We start from the raw sequence: 24,178 nt of genomic DNA, 5'->3' as shown, positions 1-24,178 counted from the left end.
CGACATATGGGTTTGAATATGACTTTTGTATCTTTTAACTAGTTTCTGTTTTTATTTATGGTTGGACTGTCATGATCACTGTGTCTATGCTTCTTTCATTTTGTGGCACAATAAATAAGAACAAGAACCTTTATTTACTTTTGATTTTACCTTTAAGGGTAGTAGAATGCACAAACATATTATACATATATACAAATATAAGACAGTTCGTACACACATATAGTGCTACAATAATCACATCAACAACAAAAACACAACTGTATCATATCTTATTAAATTTGTAAATAACAAAGTTTCTATATATTTAAAATAAAACAGTTGTATTAATGTATAGCTAACTGTTTGATGGCAAAATGTATAAGCATTGAAAAACGTTGACAAATTGATGACAAATCTGGCATAAGATTTTAAAGTACACATTTCGGGTGATTGAGTGCAAGGAAAAAAATATCTATCATGAAATCAAACTATACCAATTGTTGCAAAATCATATCTGACAAAAATCCTCCTCGTGGGGTTATTGAGTATTTCTTTATTCAGCTGTTTTTATAGTGGTTATTTGGTTGTTTGGTTACCAGACCAAATATTTTATGATTGTTTAATTATTTGATAATTTAGGACTGCATTTTGGATTATTTGATTATCTTGTTTAGAAAAATAAATAATGATTCTGTGATTATATTGGTAAAAATAAGTGATTATATGATCACTCAGGCATCCCCATGAGGGGCCTCACAAAATCTAATCTCTATTGAATATAATTGAATATAATAAAAATATTAAAAGGGCAAATCAATAAGAAAGTTTAATAGCATTGCGCTTAAACACAAACAAACAACACAATGGTGTAGATAACCTTACTAGGTAGAAACGCACAATTTGATTCAATGTAAGTCCATAAATGTTTTGTGATATGTTCTCAAACACTTTCAAATATTTCATTACATAATATACCAAACAATTGCCACTTATCTATTTGGATTTAAAATCTTTTTTCTGATGAATGAAAAATAATTTCATTTGATATAACATATGCATTATGTCAAAAACAAATTGAATGTGATTTTTAAGCAATAACTATATTTACATAATATGAGCATATTGTTGCATTTTTGTTAAAAACCTTATTGATGAAGACACATTTTTATTTACAAGCTTACATTTAAAGTAGCTGACATACTATATAAGATGGTCAACAATAAGGGTACAGCAGTCAACATTGTATTATATATAATCAAAATCACTATAACAAATCCAAATAGCATATCGACACAGCACATTGTCAAAAACGAAAGACAAGTATACAACACATAACCATAGCACAATAAAGCAATGACAGTAACTACTTAGCCATGTCAATTGGAAATGTGTAGTGAAATTAAGGATGAAACAATCATAAAAAGGTGTTAGTACACATGTTAGTATCTGTCATGCCATGTATGACACTCATATATGACGTATGTTTAATATAAATATTTTAATCACTAGTATGCTAGATGGTGAATAAATCCTTGATCATTAGATCGACTATACTTTCTCCTAGTAATTGTTTACTAGTGTTAGCTGTCTTTACTTAATTGTGTAAAGTTTTCTTTCTCAAAGAAACTACATTTATTTTATTTTAAGCATTTATGAAGAGTTGCCATATCTGTACTAGTAACTTCTGTCTTCTCTATTTGCTCTGCTAGGTCAGCATACATTGAGTCTTTTCGTAGAGCTTTGAGAAATTCATTAAATCCTTGTTCATTTTTACGCAAAAGCATGTCCATCAAAATCCTGTTCTTTTCCTGTGGGGTTTTACCAGATTCTATCTTCTTCCCATCATCAACTGACACCACCTCTCTTGATATAAGATGATCTACTATGCTCTCATGTTGAATATCAGAGATAACCTTGAGGTAATTTTTTTGTAGACGAACTTTATACAATGGAACATTCCAAACTGATAAACCTACAAAATATAAAAAAAAAGACATTTTATTTTGTTAAGTGCTGTAAAATAGATTACCTCAGCCGTATTTGGTACAATTTTTGGGAGTTTTTGGTGTTAAATGCTCTTCAACTTTGTACTTGTTAAGCTTTGTAACTGTTTGGAACTGAGCGTCACTGGCGAGTCTTGTGTAGACAACAGGCTTGTCTTGCCTATTGCATTATAGTCTTGGAACCTTTAATACTAATTGACCTTTCGTAACTTTAGAGGAATGAAGTCTAGAAAAGCGATTGAACAGCATGGAATTTATAACGTGTTGTTTTCTCTTTTCTACATTACTTGGTTAATACCTCTGGCGATGTATTTCCATTACCCTAGAGTATCATGAGTATTATCTGCTTAGTTGTTGTTACATTGGTTATGACATGATTAACAACAAACCCGTATAAAATTTACTGTTTATAAATTTAAAAATTATGCAGAAACTTAGGTTTCAACTCGTCTGCTGCAAAGTTGCTCTAAAATGGATTTGGCTTTTCTACTGGTACGGTTTCTGTTATTGTTATCTCAAACCAAAGGTTTCACGAAAAAATGAATATCGATAGAAATAACATTTCTTCAATAAAATTGCGTATATTGAATTAATACAATTACAGTTATAAGTCATTATTCATTAAGTACATGTTACGAATCAGGAAAATAGGACCTTAGATGAATTTTGTTTTAAATGTCCTTATAGTTACATAAATGCAAATACATCGTGGGCTTTTCCATGGGTTAGAACATTCCCAGTGAAGTTTAATTAGAAAACCAAACACATATGAGAAATAAAGTGTAATTTTAAGATTAAGATTAATAATGCAAACTTCATAACGAAAATTGAATAATATGACTTTTATCAAACTTGTCCATGAAAGCTGTTGAAGGTGATATCAAAGCAGATGTAATGAAATACACAAAATACTATGACAAAAGAAATTAAGAAGTATTTATACAAAAACACATTAATTTGGAATTAAATACAACATATAATATGATGGAGAACATGTACTTCATTTCAAATTGATTGGATTTCAACTTCACCAAACACTATAGTTTAATCTAAACCGGGAACGAAAGACGAACAACCGGACGAAGACATGTACGGACAAACGAAAAGACGTACGAACAAACGGACACACAGACCGAAACACATAATGCTCATAGTTTGAGCATACACACAGTGAAAAATACTTAATAATTATCATTTGTCAATAAACATTTATTTTTTCACTGTATCACTATTGAATATTACAGGTAATACCCATTACTTCAACTTGTATTGCCTTTATTGTCAGCGATTATCGGTTAAGTTAGGCATTAGATAATCTACCAAACGAGTTGATACGGATAGAGATTTTAAGGGGCTTTACTTTTACATGAGAACTATTTTAATGCATTATTTTCTTAAATTTTACTGAATTGATACGTATTTAACCATAGAGGGTTTGGAAGTTCATATATTTCATTAATACAAATTTATTAATACACAGCTATTGTATATATCAAGTTTATTCTTGATGGAGTATAGATGTGTTTACCTTCATGTGGGAAACTATATGCAGTTATATTTATTTTCGCGTCAAGTAGTGAAATTTGATTTTCTATTGTTTCAAAATGTATCAAGCCAAAAAGAAATCAAACCCATCTCAGGAACTTTTTTACATCTACAAAGTATTATAAAATCAAATGAACTCTGTGTCGAATGCCACATTAATATGCGCAGAAATATCAAAATATTTCATGTAAGTAAGATTCGAACACGCCCATGCCATAACTACGGTAGGCAGAGCTCCTCGAAAAAAATCAGATTTTGACATTTAATGAAGTGATTCTTAATAGTTTTTGAGCGTATTTTCAACAGAATATACAATATTCCTTTCGTAGATAAGTATTAGTGGCGATTTAATGTACATTGATGTGAATAATTGAGATGTTCAAAGTCTAGAAGTCGTCTCAATTTTTCAAAATGGCGGATGGAAATGTAGATCCAAAAAGTTCGACCAAGTCTTATGCTGAAGCAGTTTCTCCTAAAGACAAAACGTCAAATGATCAGTCAGTAAGTGAAGTTAAACCAATCTTCATCTTGGAACAAGACTTATTTGGTTCTAATAAGCCCTCACACGACCAGTACCTCACTCATCTCGAGCTATACAGATCTGTTGAACATCTTGTAGACCCCAGTCATTTGAAAGCTTTACAAAGGGTTAGGGGATTATGGAGAATATATTTTGACAATCAGGAAGACCGGGATAAAACACTCACAAATGGTCTTGTTATTCGTAAAAAGCTAATACAAACATATGCTAGAAATCCCAAAACTGCTGAAAATGAAGATCCTAACAATGTTCGAGTAAGAATAAAAAATATGCCTTGCTCAGCAGATGACGGTCAAATTCAAAGAGCCCTTGAATTTAATCACTGTGTAGTACATACATTATTTCGTGAAAGGCTACGAGTCGATGGACGTGTAACAAATTGTCAGACTGGCGATCGCATTGCAATATGTGACCCAATACCAAATCCTTTGCCAAAAACTTTATTCATAGGTAAATACAAAGCAGTGGTACTCCATCGAGGTCAAGTTGACACCCGTACAAACATTAAATGCAATAAATGTCTACAAGAGGGACATAAATCTTATGAATGCCCAAACGATTGGGTGTGTCAAACATGTGGTGGCAGCGGTCATAAAGCAAGCTATTGCACTACTTGCCCAGATGATTGGGTATGTCAGACATGCGGGAAGTCCGGTCATACAGCAAAATACTGTAATGCAGACTCCGATTCTTCTAGTGAAGATAGCCAATCTGAATCAGAATCAGATTCAGACATTCCCACACATCCAGAAAGCTGTCAAAAGGATGCGTCACAAACAACCCAAGCAGCTGAAGCAGAACAAAAAACGCCTAGCTTTACTTTTAACAAACAGGCAAGCAACAATCTTGAAAATCATTCAAACCTAAGTGAAAAAAAAGGAACAACGACATGTCAAAAAGGCTAAACGAGCAAAAAATAAAAAGGACAAACAAAATTCAAATAAAGATCAGCCGAGCATGGAACGCTTCCTACCAGAAGCCTTTAGAACTCCATCAAATAAAACCAATGAAGAGAAAAAAACACGTACTAAACAAACAGCAAGTACTCCTACTGATGAGCTTCACAAGAGAGAAGAACCAGTGAAAAAAACAAAATCCTAAGCTCATCTTAATTATAACTATCAACTACAAATCTTCATGTGTTTTAAATTGTATATATTGTATATATTTCTTTGTTTACTTTGTATTATAAACATAGACTGTGTTTATCAAGTGAACAAAATTGTAATTTGTGAATGTAATGTCTATATTGTAGATAGCATACATTCAACAGAGAAATATCAGAATAGTTGTTTATATAAAAATGTAGTAAATACAGCATATATGAAATTATTGGTAAATGAAAAATGTATAGACTATGAATATAAAGGTGGTAAATCTGCTTGGATAAAAAATATTGTTCCATGCACATCTAAAACAAATGAAAATTGCTTAATTGGTTGGAGCACTAAATTAACGAAATGCAGTATTCATAGACACACTTTAATCCTTTGTCATAATATATTCTTGGAATCAAGTAAAAAACAGCCAGTCTTGAAGTATAAAAGTACAGTTTCGGTAAATGACAATCTTCCGATGTTCTTTTCTTCAGGATACGAACATATTTCTACACAGTTATTTTTTATAAACATTAAAGAAACAGCCAAAAATATCCAACTGTTCTTGAACTTAGATATCACACACTTCTTCGTTGTGCACATATTTCCAGAATTAAGCACTTCTAGTAAAGTCATTTGGCTAACAACATTCTGTGACACGATTAATTCCATATCTGTAAAAAAAATATAAAAGTTGTAAATACAAAAGAACCACCCGCGCTATCAAAATTACAGTAAATGACAATGCTAATGTTTACAAAATACAAGACGTTTTCAGAAAGTCAGTAATGAAACTAAAAATATAAATTAACTTTACCTGTGCTATTTATAGGTCTAAAAATAACTACATGTTTATCTGGGTCACGATACATAGAACAGGTTTATACATTTTGCTAGAATTAAATAAATCGTTTAAGAGATCAACAATTAAACTTCTTTAATACTATAATGAAAACAAAAAACTTCCACATTTGCTCACTTAATTGTCAAGGTTTAGCGAGAAAGGAAAAGCGCGTTAGATTATTCTCTTGGTTTCAACAGCAGAAATGCGACATTTTAATGGCACAAGAAACTCACTTGTCAAAAGATTTGATAAAGCAAATTAACAATGAATTCCATGGCAAACATCTTCACAGCCTAGGCACAACAAATTCAAGGGGAGTTTCTTACTTTATTAATAAATCACTAGACTTTAAATTAATTAATGAATTTTGTGATAAAGAAGGGAGAATTATTATAATTAATATAGAAATTCAAGATAAATTTTTTACCTTAGTAAACTTGTATGCACCTAATGAAGTGCATGCAAGAAACCAATTTTATAAAAAAGTAAGTAAATTAATTGAAGAACACACTCTTGGTGCTCTAATAGTAGGGGGAGATATGAATGATTTACTCTCAGCTTTAGATACAAAGAACAATACATTACATAAAAAGTTAAAAAAGCCAGTCAATGGTTTAAAACAATTAATTAAAGCACATAAATTGATAGACATTTGGAGACAATTAAATAAAGATAAAAAACAATTCACATGGAAAAGAAAAAATTCTACAAATGAAGCTAGTAGAATAGACTTCTTTATAATATGCACACAAGCACGCCTAAGTACTGTATCTGCTGATATCAGGCCTGCACAAATTTCATTCACAGACCACCAGGCTATTTCGCTTAAATTAGACATTTATGCAAATAATCGGGGTAAAGGATATTTTAAAATGAATAACAGTATATTGACTGATACTCAGTACAATAAACTAATAAATAAGTTAATTGAAAAGTATGAGCAAAATTTTAATCTTACAAATGTCCTAAATCAGTGGGACCTGCTAAAAACTGACATAAGAGAGTCTACTATCCAATACTGTAAATCAAAAGCCAGAGAAAGGAAAAATAATATTTTAATAATGGAAAACAAACTAAATCTTTTAAATGAAAGATTAGACAAATTACCTGATAGGAAAAAAAATGAACTTTTTAATCAAATGAAAAATTTAGAAAAAGATTTAGAAGAGATATACTCTTTAAAAGCCAAAGGAGCCCAAGTTAGATCAAGAATAAAATGGGTAGAGGAAGGGGAAAAAAATACTAAGTACTTTTTATCTCTAGAAAAAAATAGACAGGCTACAAAATCTATTAATAAATTAATGACCAAAACCGGTGAGGTTACTGTTGATCAAAGTGAAATTTTAGATGTAAGTAAAGAGTATTATAAATCTCTGTACAAAAGTACATGTCCCGAAACTGAAATTTTAAAGACATACATAGAAAATACACCCATTGATCATTCTTTAACTCCTTGTGAAAGCAAACAAGTGGATGGTAAATTAACTTTAGAAGAGCTAACATCTTCTATTTATAATATGAAACTAAATAAGACTCCAGGCAAAGATGGCTTAACAGTTGAGTTTTATCGACAATTTTGGCCAAATTTAAAACATATTGTATTGAATGTTTCTAATACATGTTATGATAATGAAACTTTATCTGAGACCCAAAAGATTGGGATAATATCATTGATTTTCAAAAAAAATGACCCTTTGTCCTTAGATAATTACCGTCCAATTACTTTATTGAATACTGATGTAAAACTTATTACATATACTTTAGCACAAAGACTAAAAAAAATCTTACCCCTAATTATACATAGAGATCAAAATGGTTATGTTAAAAATCGATATATAGGATTTAACGTACGCCAAATTCAAGATATTATAGATTATGCTGAAAACTTTAATATTGATGGAGATATACTATTTATTGACTTTTCTAAAGCGTTCGATTCACTCGAATGGGACTTTATGCTGGAATCATTAAAAAAAATTGGATTTAATAAGTCTTTTCAAAAGTGGGTCAAAACACTTTACCATGATATAAAAGGATGTTTTTTAAATAACGGGTGGATATCTGAAACCTTCGGGATTCAACGGGGAATTCGACAAGGATGCCCTTTAAGCGCGTTATTGTTTGTTTTATCAGTTGAAATACTGGCTTGTAGGATAAGGGATAATAATGATCTGAAAGGGATACAAATTAAAATTGATAAAAATACTCACAGCCTAAAAATCTCACAGCTAGCAGATGATACAACTCTCTTTCTAAGATCTAAAAATGAAATAAAAAATGCACTTAATTTAATAGAAACTTTTGGATCTTTTTCAGGGCTTAAACTTAATAGAAATAAAACAGAAGGTATATGGTTAGGTAAACTAAAACACTGCAAAGACAAATTTGAAAGTATCAATTGGAAAGATACGGTGAAAAGTCTTGGCATTTATTTTGGCCTGAACAAAAAAGAATGTGAAACAATAAATATAGAAAGACAGTTTGAAAAATCAGAAAGGATACTAAATGATTGGAAGAAAAGAAAATTGAGTATGATAGGAAAAATAACTATAATTAAAACACTAGTTATTCCCAATATAACATACGTTGCTTCATTGATAAATCTAAGCAGTGAAATTATTAGTCAATTTAAAAAAATCTTATTTGATTTTTTTATGGGAGGGTGGTAGCGAGAAAGTTAAACGCTCAGTGTTAAGAAAAGATTATATTGAAGGGGGATTCAAAATGACAGATATTGACGCATACATTGAGGCTATTAAAATAAATTGGGTTAAAAGATTAACTGATGAAACTTGTGCTAACTGGAAAATCATACCTACTTTTTATTTTAGAGAGTTTGGGGAAAATAATTTAATATTTAAAATGAATCTTAATACTCATAAGTCACTAGAAAACCTTAAAAACTTACCTACATTTTACTTTGAAATTTTGAAATGTTGGATTAAAAATGGAGGTGGAAAGACGAAAGTACCTGATAATTATAGAGATATTAGAAAGCAAGTTATTTGGGGAAACCAATATATAAAAACAGGTGGTAAAAGTTTATATTATAGTAATTGGGTAAAGGAAAACATAATTTTTGTAAATGATGTAATTGATGATAAAGGAGAAATTTCTCATAAAATATTAGATAAACTTAAAAAGAAACAAAATTGGATTTCCGAAATATGTTCCCTTCGGAAAGCTTTACCCAAAAGTTGGATCCAAAAATTTAAGAGCAATATATCAAAACATACTAAAATCACCATTACACAAGACATTAAAATGTTAAGTAATGGATTGTATTACGATCTAGACAAAATTAAGTTTAAAGAAATTTATAATATTATTATCAGGTCAAATAAAGAGCTTCCAGTAGGTTTTTGCTCATGGAAAAACCAACTATCAGGTGAAAATGTTATATATTTCATTAAGAAAAATTTATCTTTCACCTTTCTTTTTTTAAAAGATAATAGATTAAAAATGTTTAGATGGAAATTACTGCATAATATTTTAGCTATTAACCATAATTTGTATCGCTGGAAGGTAGTTAATAGTGAAAACTGTGAACTATGTTCTAAATCTGATAGCTATAATCATTTTTTCTTTGAATGCACATGGGTAAAAAATTATTGGACATTACTACACAAAATATTTATGTATCTTAATATTGGGCAACATGTTTTTTGTCTACAAAATCTTGTAGTAGGGTACAAAATTGAAGATGTGGATTATCATGTACTTAATCATATTATAACAATTGTTTGCTTTGTGATTTATAAATGTTTTTATTTATCAGAAAAGAGAACCAAATATGTGAATATGATGTCAGTCCTAAAAAACGAAATTGATACACAAATTTTATATCATCCGGAAAATTCCTTTTTGAGAAAATTTCAAAGAAATTTTTTTTAGAAAATTGATTCTCTGGCTGTCATATTTTTAGTTGATTGACCTACATTTTTGAGAATCACAAAAATGTCATTGAAATAAAAAGAAGACAACAAATGACAAATTTCTAACGAAATTGATTTTTAATTTTTTGTTTGATTATCATATATAGTATATCATTCAATGTTTAGCGTACTTGAAAGATAAGACACTATCTAAAAACTACCATAATTCAATTATACTGACCTCTTAATCCGATCGAAACCATGCTCTTTCACTTTCGATTAATCCAAAACTAAAAGCTAAACAAAAGACGGTCAAAGTTCCGTTTTTCTTTTCATTGTGAAGTAAAGCACATGTTGTAGACAGCTATTACTCTGTTAATTGTATCTAACACGCAATACTACATGTATGTAAAATTATAAAAAGTTTACCAATAAAATCCCCTGGTTTTATTGGTAATTAACCATACAGGGCAGAACCTTAATGCCATTGTTGTAACATTAAGCAGATTTGTTAACAACTATTATAGTAAAATAAAGTATCTGAAGTTGTACAAAAAAAACAAAAACAAAAAAAAAAATATTTCATGTTTTATTATAAACATTCGTTGGGCCAGGTTTTTTTAATTTGTTGGTTTACGGATCCGCCGACCCGATTTTGCCGATTTCCAAAATAAAAATAAAATCGAATTTTCAGGCTTTTTTTTATTCTCGCCGACCCTAACAAATGCATTATCCCTGAAAAATAATTAAAATATCCTTTTTTATGAAATGAAATGCATTAATCACTAACAGAAGTGATGACCCTTTCTGTTGTCAAAAATGAAACTTTCAGTTTACGTTTCTAAAAATAGACAAATCAATTATTAATGACCTTGAAATGTCGTTTGCGCAAATAATTTTGTGGAACGAAACCTGTGTTTAAAACCAATTACACAATAAGTTCGTTTCCCTTATTTGTCACCAGTCCGTAAGATGCATGTTCTCGTATAAATAGACTTGTCCAAATGCGGACAGGTGGAAGTTCAAGACATCAAGTTAAAATACTGAATTTTAACAAATCATTTGATATTTTCTTGTTTTACAGATAATAAAAAAAAATTGTCCATTTGGATAAAAAACGGGAATGCATGACAACAGATTATTTAACCTGATATTCTCGTTTGTCCAGTGGACGAGTCTATTACGTTTTTGACACGTGTGTTGAAACTTATTTTCGTACGACGTTTTTACTTTTTTTTCTTTATCAGTTTTCGTGCTTATTATTTTTCACCAAGTTTTGATTAAAAGCTAAGTCAAATAACTGACGTGAATCTGTTTTTCTTGTTTGTGAAATGACGATTTAATTTCGTCTTTGTCAGTGTACCCCCTATTTTTTACGGGAAATTATTAGACAATGTCATGCGATGTTAAAGTGTTTACAGCTGAGCAATAATATTTCATCAAACTAAAATTTAAGAACGATGAAAAAGTAGTATGACAAACTTATTATTAGAAAGGTGAAATATATTTTAATTTTGCATGTTTTCTGTCTTGAAAGATCTTTTTTTTTCTTTTTTTCCCGACCGACCGACCCGAATTTTTCATGGAGAAAATCCGTAAACCAACAAATTAAAAAACCGTGGCCTACTGCTTGTGTCCATGATCCCTTTCGCCATACCTTCATTTTCAGCAGACACTAATGTTGGACTGTGACTGATATCGTGTGTAGCACATTGCAAATCATCAGCGATATCTTCGTATCCGTAATTACGTAATCCTTCAACAAACACACTGTAAGCAGGTTCTCTCCTTTTAATCACAATATCCAGCAATGCTTCGTTCTGGTCATCATGTCGAGGATGATGTTCAATATCAAGTCTGTCGTCTGCTGAGATCACCAAATGTGTCATCATATGGTCTAAAATTTGGCAGATTTGTATATCTTGTATGATTCTGTTTTTGTTTTCCCTGATTCTATCTGTAAATGAACAGATCTGTTTATTAACAAAGAAGAAGTTTAGTAATAGCTTAATTAAAGCACAAGTTACACCCATATGATGGCCAAAGGCAGGACAATAACATGTAGTAACAACAATATAATGATGACATTAACATTTTTGATCATTAATCAAAAGAAAGCTTACAATTTTCTTACATTGTTTATGTGCATCAGACGTTGTTATATCATTATTGATAAGAAAACTGCCGTGAAATGTCATAATACACAGATTAAATCAAGTTGGATGTCATTTGAAATTAAAAGTAAGGTGTCTGGTTTATGGTCGGATTGTTGTCTCCTTGATACATTCTCTGTTTTAATTCTCAATTTTATTAAATAATATGTCAGACAAAAGCGGTAGAGGAGAGATATGTGCTTAACCATACAGTAAAGTACAATAGACTTACTTTGTTTTATATATTTCCCTGATTGTATGTAATTTCATTCAGCAAAAATAACGTCAGGGGCATTGTATAATAAAACTATGTTAGCACTGATTCTATATATTTTTGTTATGAATCTATGATATACATATTTCCTGTACTGAATGCCTGTTTTAAATAATACCGTATGTTGTGGTTTTTTTTATTTACCCAGACCGTTCATATAGTATTACCTGTAACCATTTCTACTGCTGTAAGTGTATTGGGATCAACATCCTTTACAACCTCCTTTAAACACCTTGCTCCTTTACCAATATTAACAAAAGCTTGCTCAAGAACACGTATTGTAGGTTTCACGGTTCTGTCTTTCCTCCATGTAAACAACACTTCCTTATTCTGTGCTGTCAAATCACGATCATATTTCTCTTTAATGCTCTCTATAACTTCTACAGACAGTCCAAGTTCTATTCCTAGTTGATAGAACATCTTGCCAATCAGCGGTGCTAATCTATCTAAAATTTCATCTGATGGAATACAGTCCAGAATATCGTCAGGAATACCTATAAAAAATAAGAAATAAAATACATCTACAGCGAAATTGTTAAAACTTAATCAAAAATTTGATTTGTAGTATTACCCCGAATGGTTTTTTTTTTTAAAGCAATGGAATGTTAATATTAATACTTAAATGTGTGTTATGCTTGTGAGAAGATTTATTGTGTTAGCCATAGCAGCCATGATTGTTGACAGAACAATCATGCTGCATACTTGAAGGAATACTCACTGCAAGTTTCATTGAAATTGGTTCAACAGTTTCTGACGTGTGGAAGGTCGTTATAAAATACGATAGTTTATCAATGAAATGTTCAGAGAATGAAACTTTGTATATTTTTTACATAGTTCACATGTTCTAATATTGCAATGAATTATCAAAATTACAAAAAGGCCAGAAATACATTGTTTCTCTGTGTCAACAGCTGATTGCTTATCGCAAATAATTAGAATTCAACATTTTTTATGCACAGATCCATGAACTGCACACCCGGGAGTCTCATATGTTTAATGATTTTCCAGATTGAATATACTTGTGACACTTATATCATAGACTAGGTATGGACTTCATTTCAGTTCAACTTAGGGAACTTCAATAGGTATACGTCAGAACCATAACATTTAAAAAACAAAAATGTCTGTGTTCCCACTGTTGGGTGAAGATAAGCTGATGAAGTTGATGGTTGAAAAGAACAAGAAAATATAAATTGATGATTTGGGATGACAGACTTGTAAATGACACAAACTGGTAACAATTGCTCTCTTCAGTTATATGACAGTATAAGAATATGAGAGGAGGACTACAAAATATGAGCATTCAATTAGTGTACTCAGTGCCTCTCTGATATGACCAAAACACAAAAACAAAACATTTGACCAATGAACCACGAAAATGAGATCATGGTCAGATCGGACCCGCCAGACTGACATGCATCTATTTATTACAAATATTCCATACACAACTGCTTAAAGTAGTTTAGAAACGGACCTAATCATGTTAACGTTGATCACTGATTCGTGAAATACAGTCGAGGGGGATATGTAGGTAAGCGAAAGTCTTTAATATAATGTCATATACAGACCTCAATATATTACACTACTTACTAGATTTAACTTGTTTTATCCGCCTTACCTGCAAATATAATAATATCAAAGTAGAGGTTTTTAAGAGTTTGTGTTGCCAACCTGTATCTACTATAGTTTTTAGAAATCAAGTAAAATAAGGTTATACTGATAATTTATAGTATTACATATTATAGATTATAAGATGTTAGATTTTATTAGATATTTAAGATTATAACCAAACAAAAAACGTAAAATGTACTTAAGAGTACTTATCCACGGACAGCAACCCAACAACGGCTTATTTGAAAATTTCAGGGTAGATAAATATAATCCTGATGAACATGTCTACCCGATGTCAGATGTGTTGTAAATGTTTTTTAGTTTTAAAGATATAAACCAAACACTGCATTTCGCCTCAGTGTTCTATATACTTGGTGTTTAATTATCTACCAACTTTGTTATGATATATCAAAAACTAGGTAGATTGCCTCTCATTTTCGCAAGAAAATGTAAGATTTTCAAATACTGGTTTAAATTGCTAAATACTTCAAACTGTATACTGAAAAATTGTTATAACTACTTATATAGTGAATTAGAGAGATGTCCAAATAATAAGTGCAACTGGTTGTATTTTATGAAGAATGAACTTTTTTTTATTGGTTTAAGTGATGTATGGTACAGCCAAAACCTGTGACCTGCCTGATGTATGTTTTGCTGTCATACAGATGGGTGCGGTCCTAACCTTGACAAAAGTTAACTTAGAGTTAACTTGTTGACTGCTTTCTAAGTTAACTTGAGAATTTTTAAGCTGTCAAGCAAGTTAACTTCGTCGTTGGTGGACCAGACCTACGGTCTGCTTTTTTAGGACTGCTGCAGACCTATCGACAAGTCTGCTCCAGACCAGACCTGTGGACAAGTCTGCTTTTGACCAGTCCTGAGGACAGGTCTGCCCCAGACCAGACCTGTGGACAAGTCTGCTTTTGACCAGTCCTGAGGACAGGTCTGCCTCAGACCAGACCTGTGGACAGGTCTGCTCCTGACCAGACCTGAGGACAGGTCTGCTTTTGGCCAGACCTGTGGACAAGTCTGCTATTGACCAGACCTGCGGACAGGTCTGCTTATGACAGATTATCGTTATAAGAGTTTTCATATCAGCCTTGAGCTTTCCGCATGATTAAAATATGTAAACAAAATTCGCATTGTTTTTCCACAGATATCATTTATTATTTACTCGCTAGACTCTACTAAATATTATACAAATGCTCTCTTTTATTTGATATACTTGTATTCTTATATAAATAAAAAATGGCTATACGATCACACAGAGTTTTTTTTATTAGAAGGCGGATAGAAAGGTTATCCAACGCATCGGAACAATATTCTTATATCACGGGATATCGGCAACATTGTTCACGTTACTTCGTTCCCCGTTGTTTACCTGTCCCTTCCTAATTTTACTTTATGCATAAATTTATACTTGCATGGATATTTCATTGATATTCAACTTGTTTGCATTGGATTTACTATTCTATTTCCCGCAGAATATTCTAACAGAAATTGTACAGTGTCCGTAAGCATACGGTGTGGCAAAACTATCAACAATCTCGTCAAATTCGTCCGATTTATCGAGAGATTTGTCATTGCCGATATTTATATGGGACATCCTAAAATTATACTCAATGCGCACATTAATGAAATAGTTGCCACTTGACGTTTATTTATAAACAAAATCAATCAACCGACACAATAGATTCCAAGAAGAGAACCTCGTATATTTGTTTTTATTAAATCATTGTAAATAGTACAAATGAATTCAGACATGTCAGTGTTGGTACTTTGATGATGTGGCATATTAGTTTTGTTTTACACGTACACCATCAAGAACTCCTATATATGATCTGACTGATATAATGAATAAAGAGATGAAATTCTGACATTCTCAATTTAATCAGAATATTTTTTGCATTAATAGTTTTCCAATATTATTGGTTACGTGTACATTTACGGTCCTACTAAAATGTGAACAGGAGCGCCAGGAGAAGACATTAAGGCGCTCGGTACAATGGTATGCGGGTATATAGATTTGCAAATAAAAGTGCACATATGATCAGTTTTGGTCAACTAGTTTTGTACAACAAAATTATTTGACCGCATCCATTAAAACTGACCATATGTGCACTTTAATTTGTAAATCTATATACCTGCATAGTTAATCAGCCATATTTTTTATGCCAGAATCAATGTATAATACAATCATGACAATGGACAGCAATATTGCAATATAATAACAACAAATTTTTGTTCACATCAATTTAGGATACCAGCATGTCCTCATTTTATTCAAAATATTGATACGTAACAAAATTTCAGTAGTTTTGATACCTCCAGCTGACTTGTACAACAAAATTGTTTGACTGCATCCACCAAAACTGACCATATGTGCACTTTAATTTGCAAATCTATATACCCGCATAGTAAATCAGCCATATTTTTAATGTCAGGATTCAATGTAAAATACAATCATGACAATGGACAGCAAAATTGCAATATAATAACAAAAAATTTGGTTCGCATAAATTTAAGATACCAGCATGTCCTCATTTTATTCAAAATATTGATACGTAACAAAATTTCAGTAGTTTTGATACCTCCAGCTGACTTGTACAACAAAATTATTTGACCGCATTACCAAAACTGACCATATGTGAACTTTAAATTGTAAATCTATATACCAGCATAGTAAATCAGCCTTATTTTTAATGTCAGGATTCAATGTGTAATACAATCATGACAATGGACAGCAATATTGCAATATAATAACAACAAATTTTTGTTTGCCTAAATTAAGGGTGCCAGCATGTCCTCTTTTTACTTATAATACTGATACGTAACAAAGTTTCAGTAGTTTTGATGCCTCCTGTTGACTTGTACAACAAAATTATTTGAAAGCATCCACCAAAACTGACCATATATGCACTTTAATTTGTAAATCTATATACCCGCATAGTAAATCAGCCATATTTTTTATGTCGGGATTCAATGTATAATACAATCATGACAATGGACAGCAATATTGCAATATAATAACAACAAATTTTTGTTCACATCAATTTAGGATACCAGCATGTCCTCATTTTATTCAAAATATTGATACGTAACAAAATTTCAGTAGTTTTGATACCTCCAGTTGACTTGTACAACAAAATTATTTGACCGCATCCATTAAAACTGACCATATGTGCACTTTAATTTGTAAATCTATATACCTGCATAGTTAATCAGCCATATTTTTTATGCCAGAATCAATGTATAATACAATCATGACAATGGACAGCAATATTGCAATATAATAACAACAAATTTTTGTTCACATCAATTTAGGATACCAGCATGTCCTCATTTTATTCAAAATATTGATACGTAACAAAATTTCAGTAGTTTTGATACCTCCAGCTGACTTGTACAACAAAATTGTTTGACTGCATCCACCAAAACTGACCATATGTGCACTTTAATTTGCAAATCTATATACCCGCATAGTAAATCAGCCATATTTTTTATGTCAGGATTCAATTTATAATACAATCATGACAATGGACAGCAAAATTGCAATATAATAACAAAAAATTTTGGTTCGCATAAATTTAGGATACCAGCATGTCCTCATTTTATTCAAAATATTGATACGTAACAAAATTTCAGTAGTTTTGATACCTCCAGCTGACTTGTACAACAAAATTATTTGACCACATTACCAAAACTGACCATATGTGAACTTCAAATTGTAAATCTATATACCAGCATAGTAAATCAGCCTTATTTTTAATGTCAGGATTCAATGTATAATACAATTATGACAATGGACAGCAATATTGCAATATAATAACAACAAATTTTTGTTCGCCTAAATTAAGGGTGCCAGCATGTCCTCTTAGTTTTGTTTTCCAAGTCAGCATGCGGTATTAAAACTACTGAAATTTTGTTACGTATCAATATTTTGAATAAAAGGAGGACACGCTGGTATCCTAAATTTATGCGAACAAAAATTTGTTGTTATTAAATTGCAATATTGCTGTCCATTGTCATGATTATATTATACATTGATTCCTGACATAAAAAATATGGCTGATTTACTACTATGCGGGTACGTCATGGTGTATATAGATTTACAAATTAAATACACATATGGTCAGTTTTGGTAATGCGGTCAAATAATTTTGTTGTACAAGTCAGCTGGAGGTATCAAAACTACTGAAATTTTGTTACCTATCAATATTTTGAATAAAATGAGGACATGCTGGTATCCTAAATGTATGCGAACAAAAATTTGTTGTTATTATATTGCAATTTTGCTGTCCATTGTCATGATTGTATTATACATTGAATCCTGACATAAAAAATAAGGCTGATTTACTATGCTGGTATATAGATTTACAATTTAAAGTTCACATATGGTCAGTTTTGGTAATGTGGTCAAATAATTTTGTTGTACAAATCAGCTGGAGGTATCAAAACTACTGAAATTTTGTTACGTATCAATATTTTGAATAAAATGAGGACATGCTGGTATCCTAAATTTATGCGAACCAAAATTTGTTGTTATTATATTGCAATATTGCTGTCCATTGTCATGATTGTATTATACATTGAATCCTGACATTAAAAATAAGGCTGATTTACTATGCTGGTATATAGATTTACAATTTAAAGTTCACATATGGTCAGATTTGGTAATGCGGTCAAATAATTTTGTTGTACAAGTCAGCTGGAGGTATCAAAACTACTGAAATTTTGTTACGTATCAATATTTTGAATAAAATAAGGACATGCTGGTATCCTAAATTTATGCGAACCAAAATTTTTTGTTATTATATTGCAATTTTGCTGTCCATTGTCATGATTGTATTATACATTGAATCCTGACATAACAAATATGGCTGATTAACTATGTGGGTATATAGATTTAAAAATAAAAGTGCATATATGGTCAGTTTTGGTGGATGCTTTCAAATAATTTTGTTGTACAAGTCAACTGGAGGCATCAAAACTACTGAAACTTTGTTACGTATCAGTATTTTAAGTAAAAAGAGGACATGCTGGCACCCTTAATTTAGGCAAACAAAAATTTGTTGTTATTATATTGCAATATTGCTGTCCATTGTCATAATTGTATTATACATTGAATCCTGACATTAAAAATAAGGCTGATTTACTATGCTGGTATATAGATTTACAATTTGAAGTTCACATATGGTCAGTTTTGGTAATGTGGTCAAATAATTTTGTTGTACAAATCAGCTGGAGGTATCAAAACTACTGAAATTTTGTTACGTATCAATATTTTGAATAAAATGAGGACATGCTGGTATCCTAAATTTATGCGAACCAAAATTTGTTGTTATTATATTGCAATATTGCTGTCCATTGTCATGATTGTATTATACATTGAATCCTGACATTAAAAATAAGGCTGATTTACTATGCGGGTATATAGATTTGCAAATTAAAGTGCACATATGGTCAGTTTTGGTGGATGCAGTCAAACAATTTTGTTGTACAAGTCAGCTGGAGGTATCAAAACTACTGAAATTTTGTTACGTATCAATATTTTGAATAAAATGAGGACATGCTGGTATCCTAAATTGATGTGAACAAAAATTTGTTGTTATTATATTGCAATATTGCTGTCCATTGTCATGATTGTATTATACATTGATTCTGGCATAAAAAATATGGCTGATTAACTATGCAGGTATATAGATTTACAAATTAAAGTGCACATATGGTCAGTTTTAATGGATGCGGTCAAATAATTTTGTTGTACAAGTCAACTGGAGGTATCAAAACTACTGAAATTTTGTTACGTATCAATATTTTGAATAAAATGAGGACATGCTGGTATCCTAAATTGATGTGAACAAAAATTTGTTGTTATTATATTGCAATATTGCTGTCCATTGTCATGATTGTATTATACATTGAATCCCGACATAAAAAATATGGCTGATTTACTATGCGGGTATATAGATTTACACATTAAAGTGCATATATGGTCAGTTTTGGTGGATGCTTTCAAATAATTTTGTTGTACAAGTCAACAGGAGGCATCAAAACTACTGAAACTTTGTTACATATCAGTATTATAAGTAAAAAGAGGACATGCTGGCACCCTTAATTTAGGCAAACAAAAATTTGTTGTTATTATATTGCAATATTGCTGTCCATTGTCATGATTGTATTACACATTGAATCCTGACATTAAAAATAAGGCTGATTTACTATGCTGGTATATAGATTTACAATTTAAAGTTCACATATGGTCAGTTTTGGTAATGCAGTCAAATAATTTTGTTGTACAAGTCAGCTGGAGGTATCAAAACTACTGAAATTTTGTTACATATCAGTATTTTGAGTAAAAAGAGGACATGCTTGCACCCTTAATTTAGGCGAACAAAAATTTGTAGTCATTATTTAAAAGAATTAAACTATTGCTGATTGTGGCTGCATAGTTCAAGGATGTATAACTAACAAGGACGTATACACCTAACATCAAATATACTTCTTTTCAAAAATATACATAATATGATTGAATTTGATCTCGGAATATATATATATATTCAGTGCCTGTTATCATTGTAACCGAGATCGTTTTTATAATAGATAGATTGCCAGATCACAGATAAATTTGTGTTACGTTCTGTGCGTACTTATTTTCAAATATTTGTATTTAATCCTGTTCATAAAACGGAAGTATTCATTTTCAAATTACTTTATTTTCGATGTTTATGCTACGAAACAAAGATATTAATTTTTTTTTAAATCAACGAAGAGCGGTCCTGGTTACAAGTTAACTTAGTGTTGAGCAGACCAGTCAAAAGTTAACTTGGGAACAGGTCTGGTTTTGATCGGATTTGTCCAAGCAGAAGTTAACTTTGTGGCAGGACCGGTTTCCAAGTTAACTTATGTTAACTTTATGACAGGACTGGTTCCGAAGTTAACTTATGTTAACTTTATGACAGGACTGGTTCGAAGTTAACTTATATCAATAGCGGACCTGTTTCTAAGTTAACTTTTTGGCAGACATAAAAACAGTCCTAGGACCAAGTCCGCTTTTCAAGTTAACTAGATTTTGGTCCTAGGACTGGTCAGAGCAGTCCTATATTCGGTCACAGGTTAACTTTGACCAGTCCAAATGACTGGTTATCAAGTTAACTTGCTGTACAGGTTAGGAGTGCACCCATCTGTAAAGCAATGTTTGTACGATTGTCTAAAACAAGAACTTGATGTTCAGTTGCATATTTCTTCAATATGTTGTAATAACAAAAACATGTTTGATAATTTTTGTCTGCAATTTTATTAAGCAAACCAACTCCAAATGTTTTTAAAAAATGTATAACAAAAATAAGATTAAGTAGCCAAAACTTATCTATATATCTTTGTTGAGTTATGTGTACTATTGTGTGTCTGTTTGTCTTTCTAATTTTATTTTTGATTTATGAGTTTGACTGTCCCTCTGGTATCTGTCGACCTTCTTTTGAGACCATCCATTATTATTTGTGATGTAGACACTAAATATGTACATCATGTATATAAGGTTTTGGTATTTTCAAATGCATTTTTTTATGTCAAGGTCAGATGAATACTGCAAGACTGAAATGTAAACCTTAAACCATACGATATGCAAAATTTAGTTTTATGTTAAGAGATGAATACAATTGTACAAGTCCATATGACTTACAACTGACAATACGGTATGTCAAAAAGTTATATATACGATATAAAAAGATAAATACAACTGAATCAGTCCATTGCAGTAATTACTTACCACACATAGTTTATGTGTTGTTATTTCCATTTCCCTCAATCCATTGTCTAAGTCTCCAAAACTGATTTCATTATTCTCTTTTAAATGCATAAGTGTCATAAATTTGACAATCTGTATGTTTCCTTGGTAATTGTCTTCCATGTCATTCCATACCATTTCTTCCATTTCAAGATGGAGAGCCAAATCGTGTAGCATGCGTGTCTCACAATTAACAGACAGCCGGAACAATTCTTTGTCACTTGGAATCTGAGATAATGCATCTTCACTCAAACCTAAGATTAAATCAAAAACACATATGCTTTGTAAAGAATAACTTTAATACACTGAGATCAGTTGAAATAACTATTCAACATTGATAGTTATTGGGTACGCAATATTAGCACCAAATGCAGGAACCTAATCATAATTACTAAATAAGACATATAGGATACATTGTAGTAATTTAAAGCAATTAATCTAAACTAAACTTGCAAAAAAGAGGGACGTAAGATACTAGAGGGACAGTCAAACTCATAGATTGAAAATGAAGTGACCAACTCTATGGCTAAAATAAAAAAGACAAACAGACAAATATTAGTACATAAGAGCAAACTTAAATAACTAAAGACTAAGCAACATGAACTTCACCAAATCATATACTTTAAATGTAAGGTTCCAGTACATGTATTTTAAGTATTTGTTAACTCAAAAGGTAAAAATGTATTGCTTTTCCACTCACTCACCCGATGTTCAAATATTGTGTAATCGTTATCAGCACGAAAGCACACCAGTAGCAAGGTTTATGACAAGAAATATGAAGTACATGTATTTAAAGTAGCTGTTAACTCAAAAGGTAAAAATGTATTGCTTTTCCACTGATGTTCAAATATTGTGTAATCGTTATCAGCACGAAATCACACCAATAGCAAGGTATATGACATGAAATATGAAGTACATGTATTTAAAGTAGCTGTTAACTTAAAAGGTAAAAATGTATTGCTTTTCCACTGATGTTCAAATATTTGTAATCGTTATCAGCACGAAAGCACACCAATAGCAAGGTTTATGACATCAAATATGAAGTACATGTATTTTACTTAGTTGTTAACTCAAAAGGTAAAAATGTATTGCTTTTCCACTGATGTTCAAATATTGTGTAATCGTTATCAGCACGAAAGCACACCAGTAGCAAGGTTTATGACATCAAATATGAAATTGGATATTTTCATACTAGTAAGTTAAATGTTAAATGTTAAACCTTGTCAATAACCTGCTATTGCAGAGAGATAATTGATACATTTACCTGAACAATTAGCATCACACTGCTTTTGTTCCTGCAAAATAGAAAATAACTTAACAAGTATTTGTATAACTCCTGTAAGCAACCTACTTGCTCATGGGTCCACAAAAACACATTCCACTTTGTAAAATGTGTGAAACTAATGACACAAACACATATAATAAAAACAAGTGAAACTGCGAGCTACTGCTCACTGATGATAACCCCGCCGCAAGTGGATAATATTAATAGTGTAAACATATGCAAGTGTTCGGTAAACAGGAAGTTGTCGAGTGATGAATCTGAAAACGCATCACAATGTATAGCTGACTTATATAAATCCTGAAACCAAATTTCAGAAATCCTTATTGTAGTTCCTGAGAAAAATGTGACGAAAATTTTCAACTTGGCTATCATGTGTAAAATCATACAAGTGTTCGGTAAACAGGAAGTTGTCAAGTGATCAATCTGAAAACGCATCACACGGTATAGCTGACTTAGATAAACCCTGAAACCAAATTTCAGAAATCCTAATGTATTGTAGTATCTGAGAAAAATTCGACGAAAAATATTCACGGGACGGACGGACTGACTGACACACTGACGGAAGGACAGACAGAGGTAAAACAGTATACTCCCCTTTTTTAAAGCGGGGTATAAATATACAATAATTGGCAAATGCTTACAGTTACTACAAGCAAAGTCAAGTAAATATTATCAATATCAATCTGCTCATCTACCTTACACAAAAAGGTTAAACAAAGAGGTGTCATATCAACATTATCATCCTTTGTCCCTCTGTCTGATACATTTTATGTTTAGTTACTATCATACCAACATCAGCAAGTTGGTACAGATATAAATTTGTCTCTGAATGTATGAACATTTTTAGGCCAACTAAAATTAATTAGTAGATTTTCATCCAAATTTTTGAAAAAAATGGGGCGGGTGGGAGGATTTTATTTTTTAAATTTTATTTCATATGAAACTCTTGTCACAAGTTCTGCATACCGCGGGGTATGTGCTAGTGGAAAACAAGCTTGTATAATGTATATACATGCTGTATAAGGAATCCGATACTATTTTTTAAACTCTTAAATAAAAATCCATGATTGGTAACCACTGTTATACATGTAATTGCCGCTTTAGAAACCTATTTATAGTATACATCAAAGAGAAGAGAAATGCTCTCTTCAGTTGGACTAGACCTACACCAAATTTATTTTGATTTCT

The 24,178-nt window shown here is 31.2% G+C and overlaps 2 protein-coding genes and 1 long non-coding RNA gene across 3 annotated transcripts in view; all 3 read right to left on the bottom strand.

Annotated features, from left to right (window-relative positions):
* The window catches only part of LOC134684945 (uncharacterized), a 267,814-nt gene that overhangs the window by 168,514 nt on the left and 75,122 nt on the right, over positions 1 to 24,178 (bottom strand). The window lies entirely within an intron of this gene.
* LOC134683422 (uncharacterized) lies at positions 140 to 22,056 on the bottom strand. The gene is made up of 5 exons (XM_063542711.1): positions 21,688 to 22,056; positions 13,902 to 13,929; positions 12,479 to 12,805; positions 11,542 to 11,841; positions 140 to 1,951 (listed from the first exon to the last, which is right to left on the bottom strand). The coding sequence occupies exons 1-5, from the start codon at positions 21,880 to 21,882 to the stop codon at positions 1,617 to 1,619; spliced, it is 1,185 nt and encodes a 394-aa protein (XP_063398781.1). The 5' UTR covers positions 21,883 to 22,056; the 3' UTR covers positions 140 to 1,616.
* Positions 5,363 to 10,216, bottom strand: LOC134683424 (uncharacterized). Its single transcript, XR_010101015.1, has 3 exons — positions 10,126 to 10,216; positions 8,220 to 8,268; positions 5,363 to 5,839 (listed from the first exon to the last, which is right to left on the bottom strand). It is a non-coding gene; the product is annotated as an uncharacterized LOC134683424 (long non-coding RNA).

The sequence above is a fragment of the Mytilus trossulus genome, chromosome 9, assembly GCF_036588685.1.
Source record: "Mytilus trossulus isolate FHL-02 chromosome 9, PNRI_Mtr1.1.1.hap1, whole genome shotgun sequence".
Lineage (NCBI taxonomy): Eukaryota > Metazoa > Mollusca > Bivalvia > Mytilida > Mytilidae > Mytilus > Mytilus trossulus.
The sequence above is the reverse complement of the archived record's forward strand: the minus strand, read 5'-3'. Positions and strand labels throughout refer to the sequence as shown.

Excerpts from the sequence above, each read along its gene's own strand:
- LOC134683422 (XM_063542711.1), bottom strand. The coding sequence starts at position 21,882 with ATGCTACACGATTTGGCTCTCCATCTTGAAATGGAAGAAATGGTATGG. Across the intron at positions 11,842-12,478 it reads AGCAGTAGAAATGGTTACAG|ATAGAATCAGGGAAAACAAA; the intron begins GTAATACTATAT and ends GTTCATTTACAG. Across the intron at positions 1,952-11,541 it reads AGTGTCTGCTGAAAATGAAG|GTTTATCAGTTTGGAATGTT; the intron begins GTATGGCGAAAG and ends TATATTTTGTAG.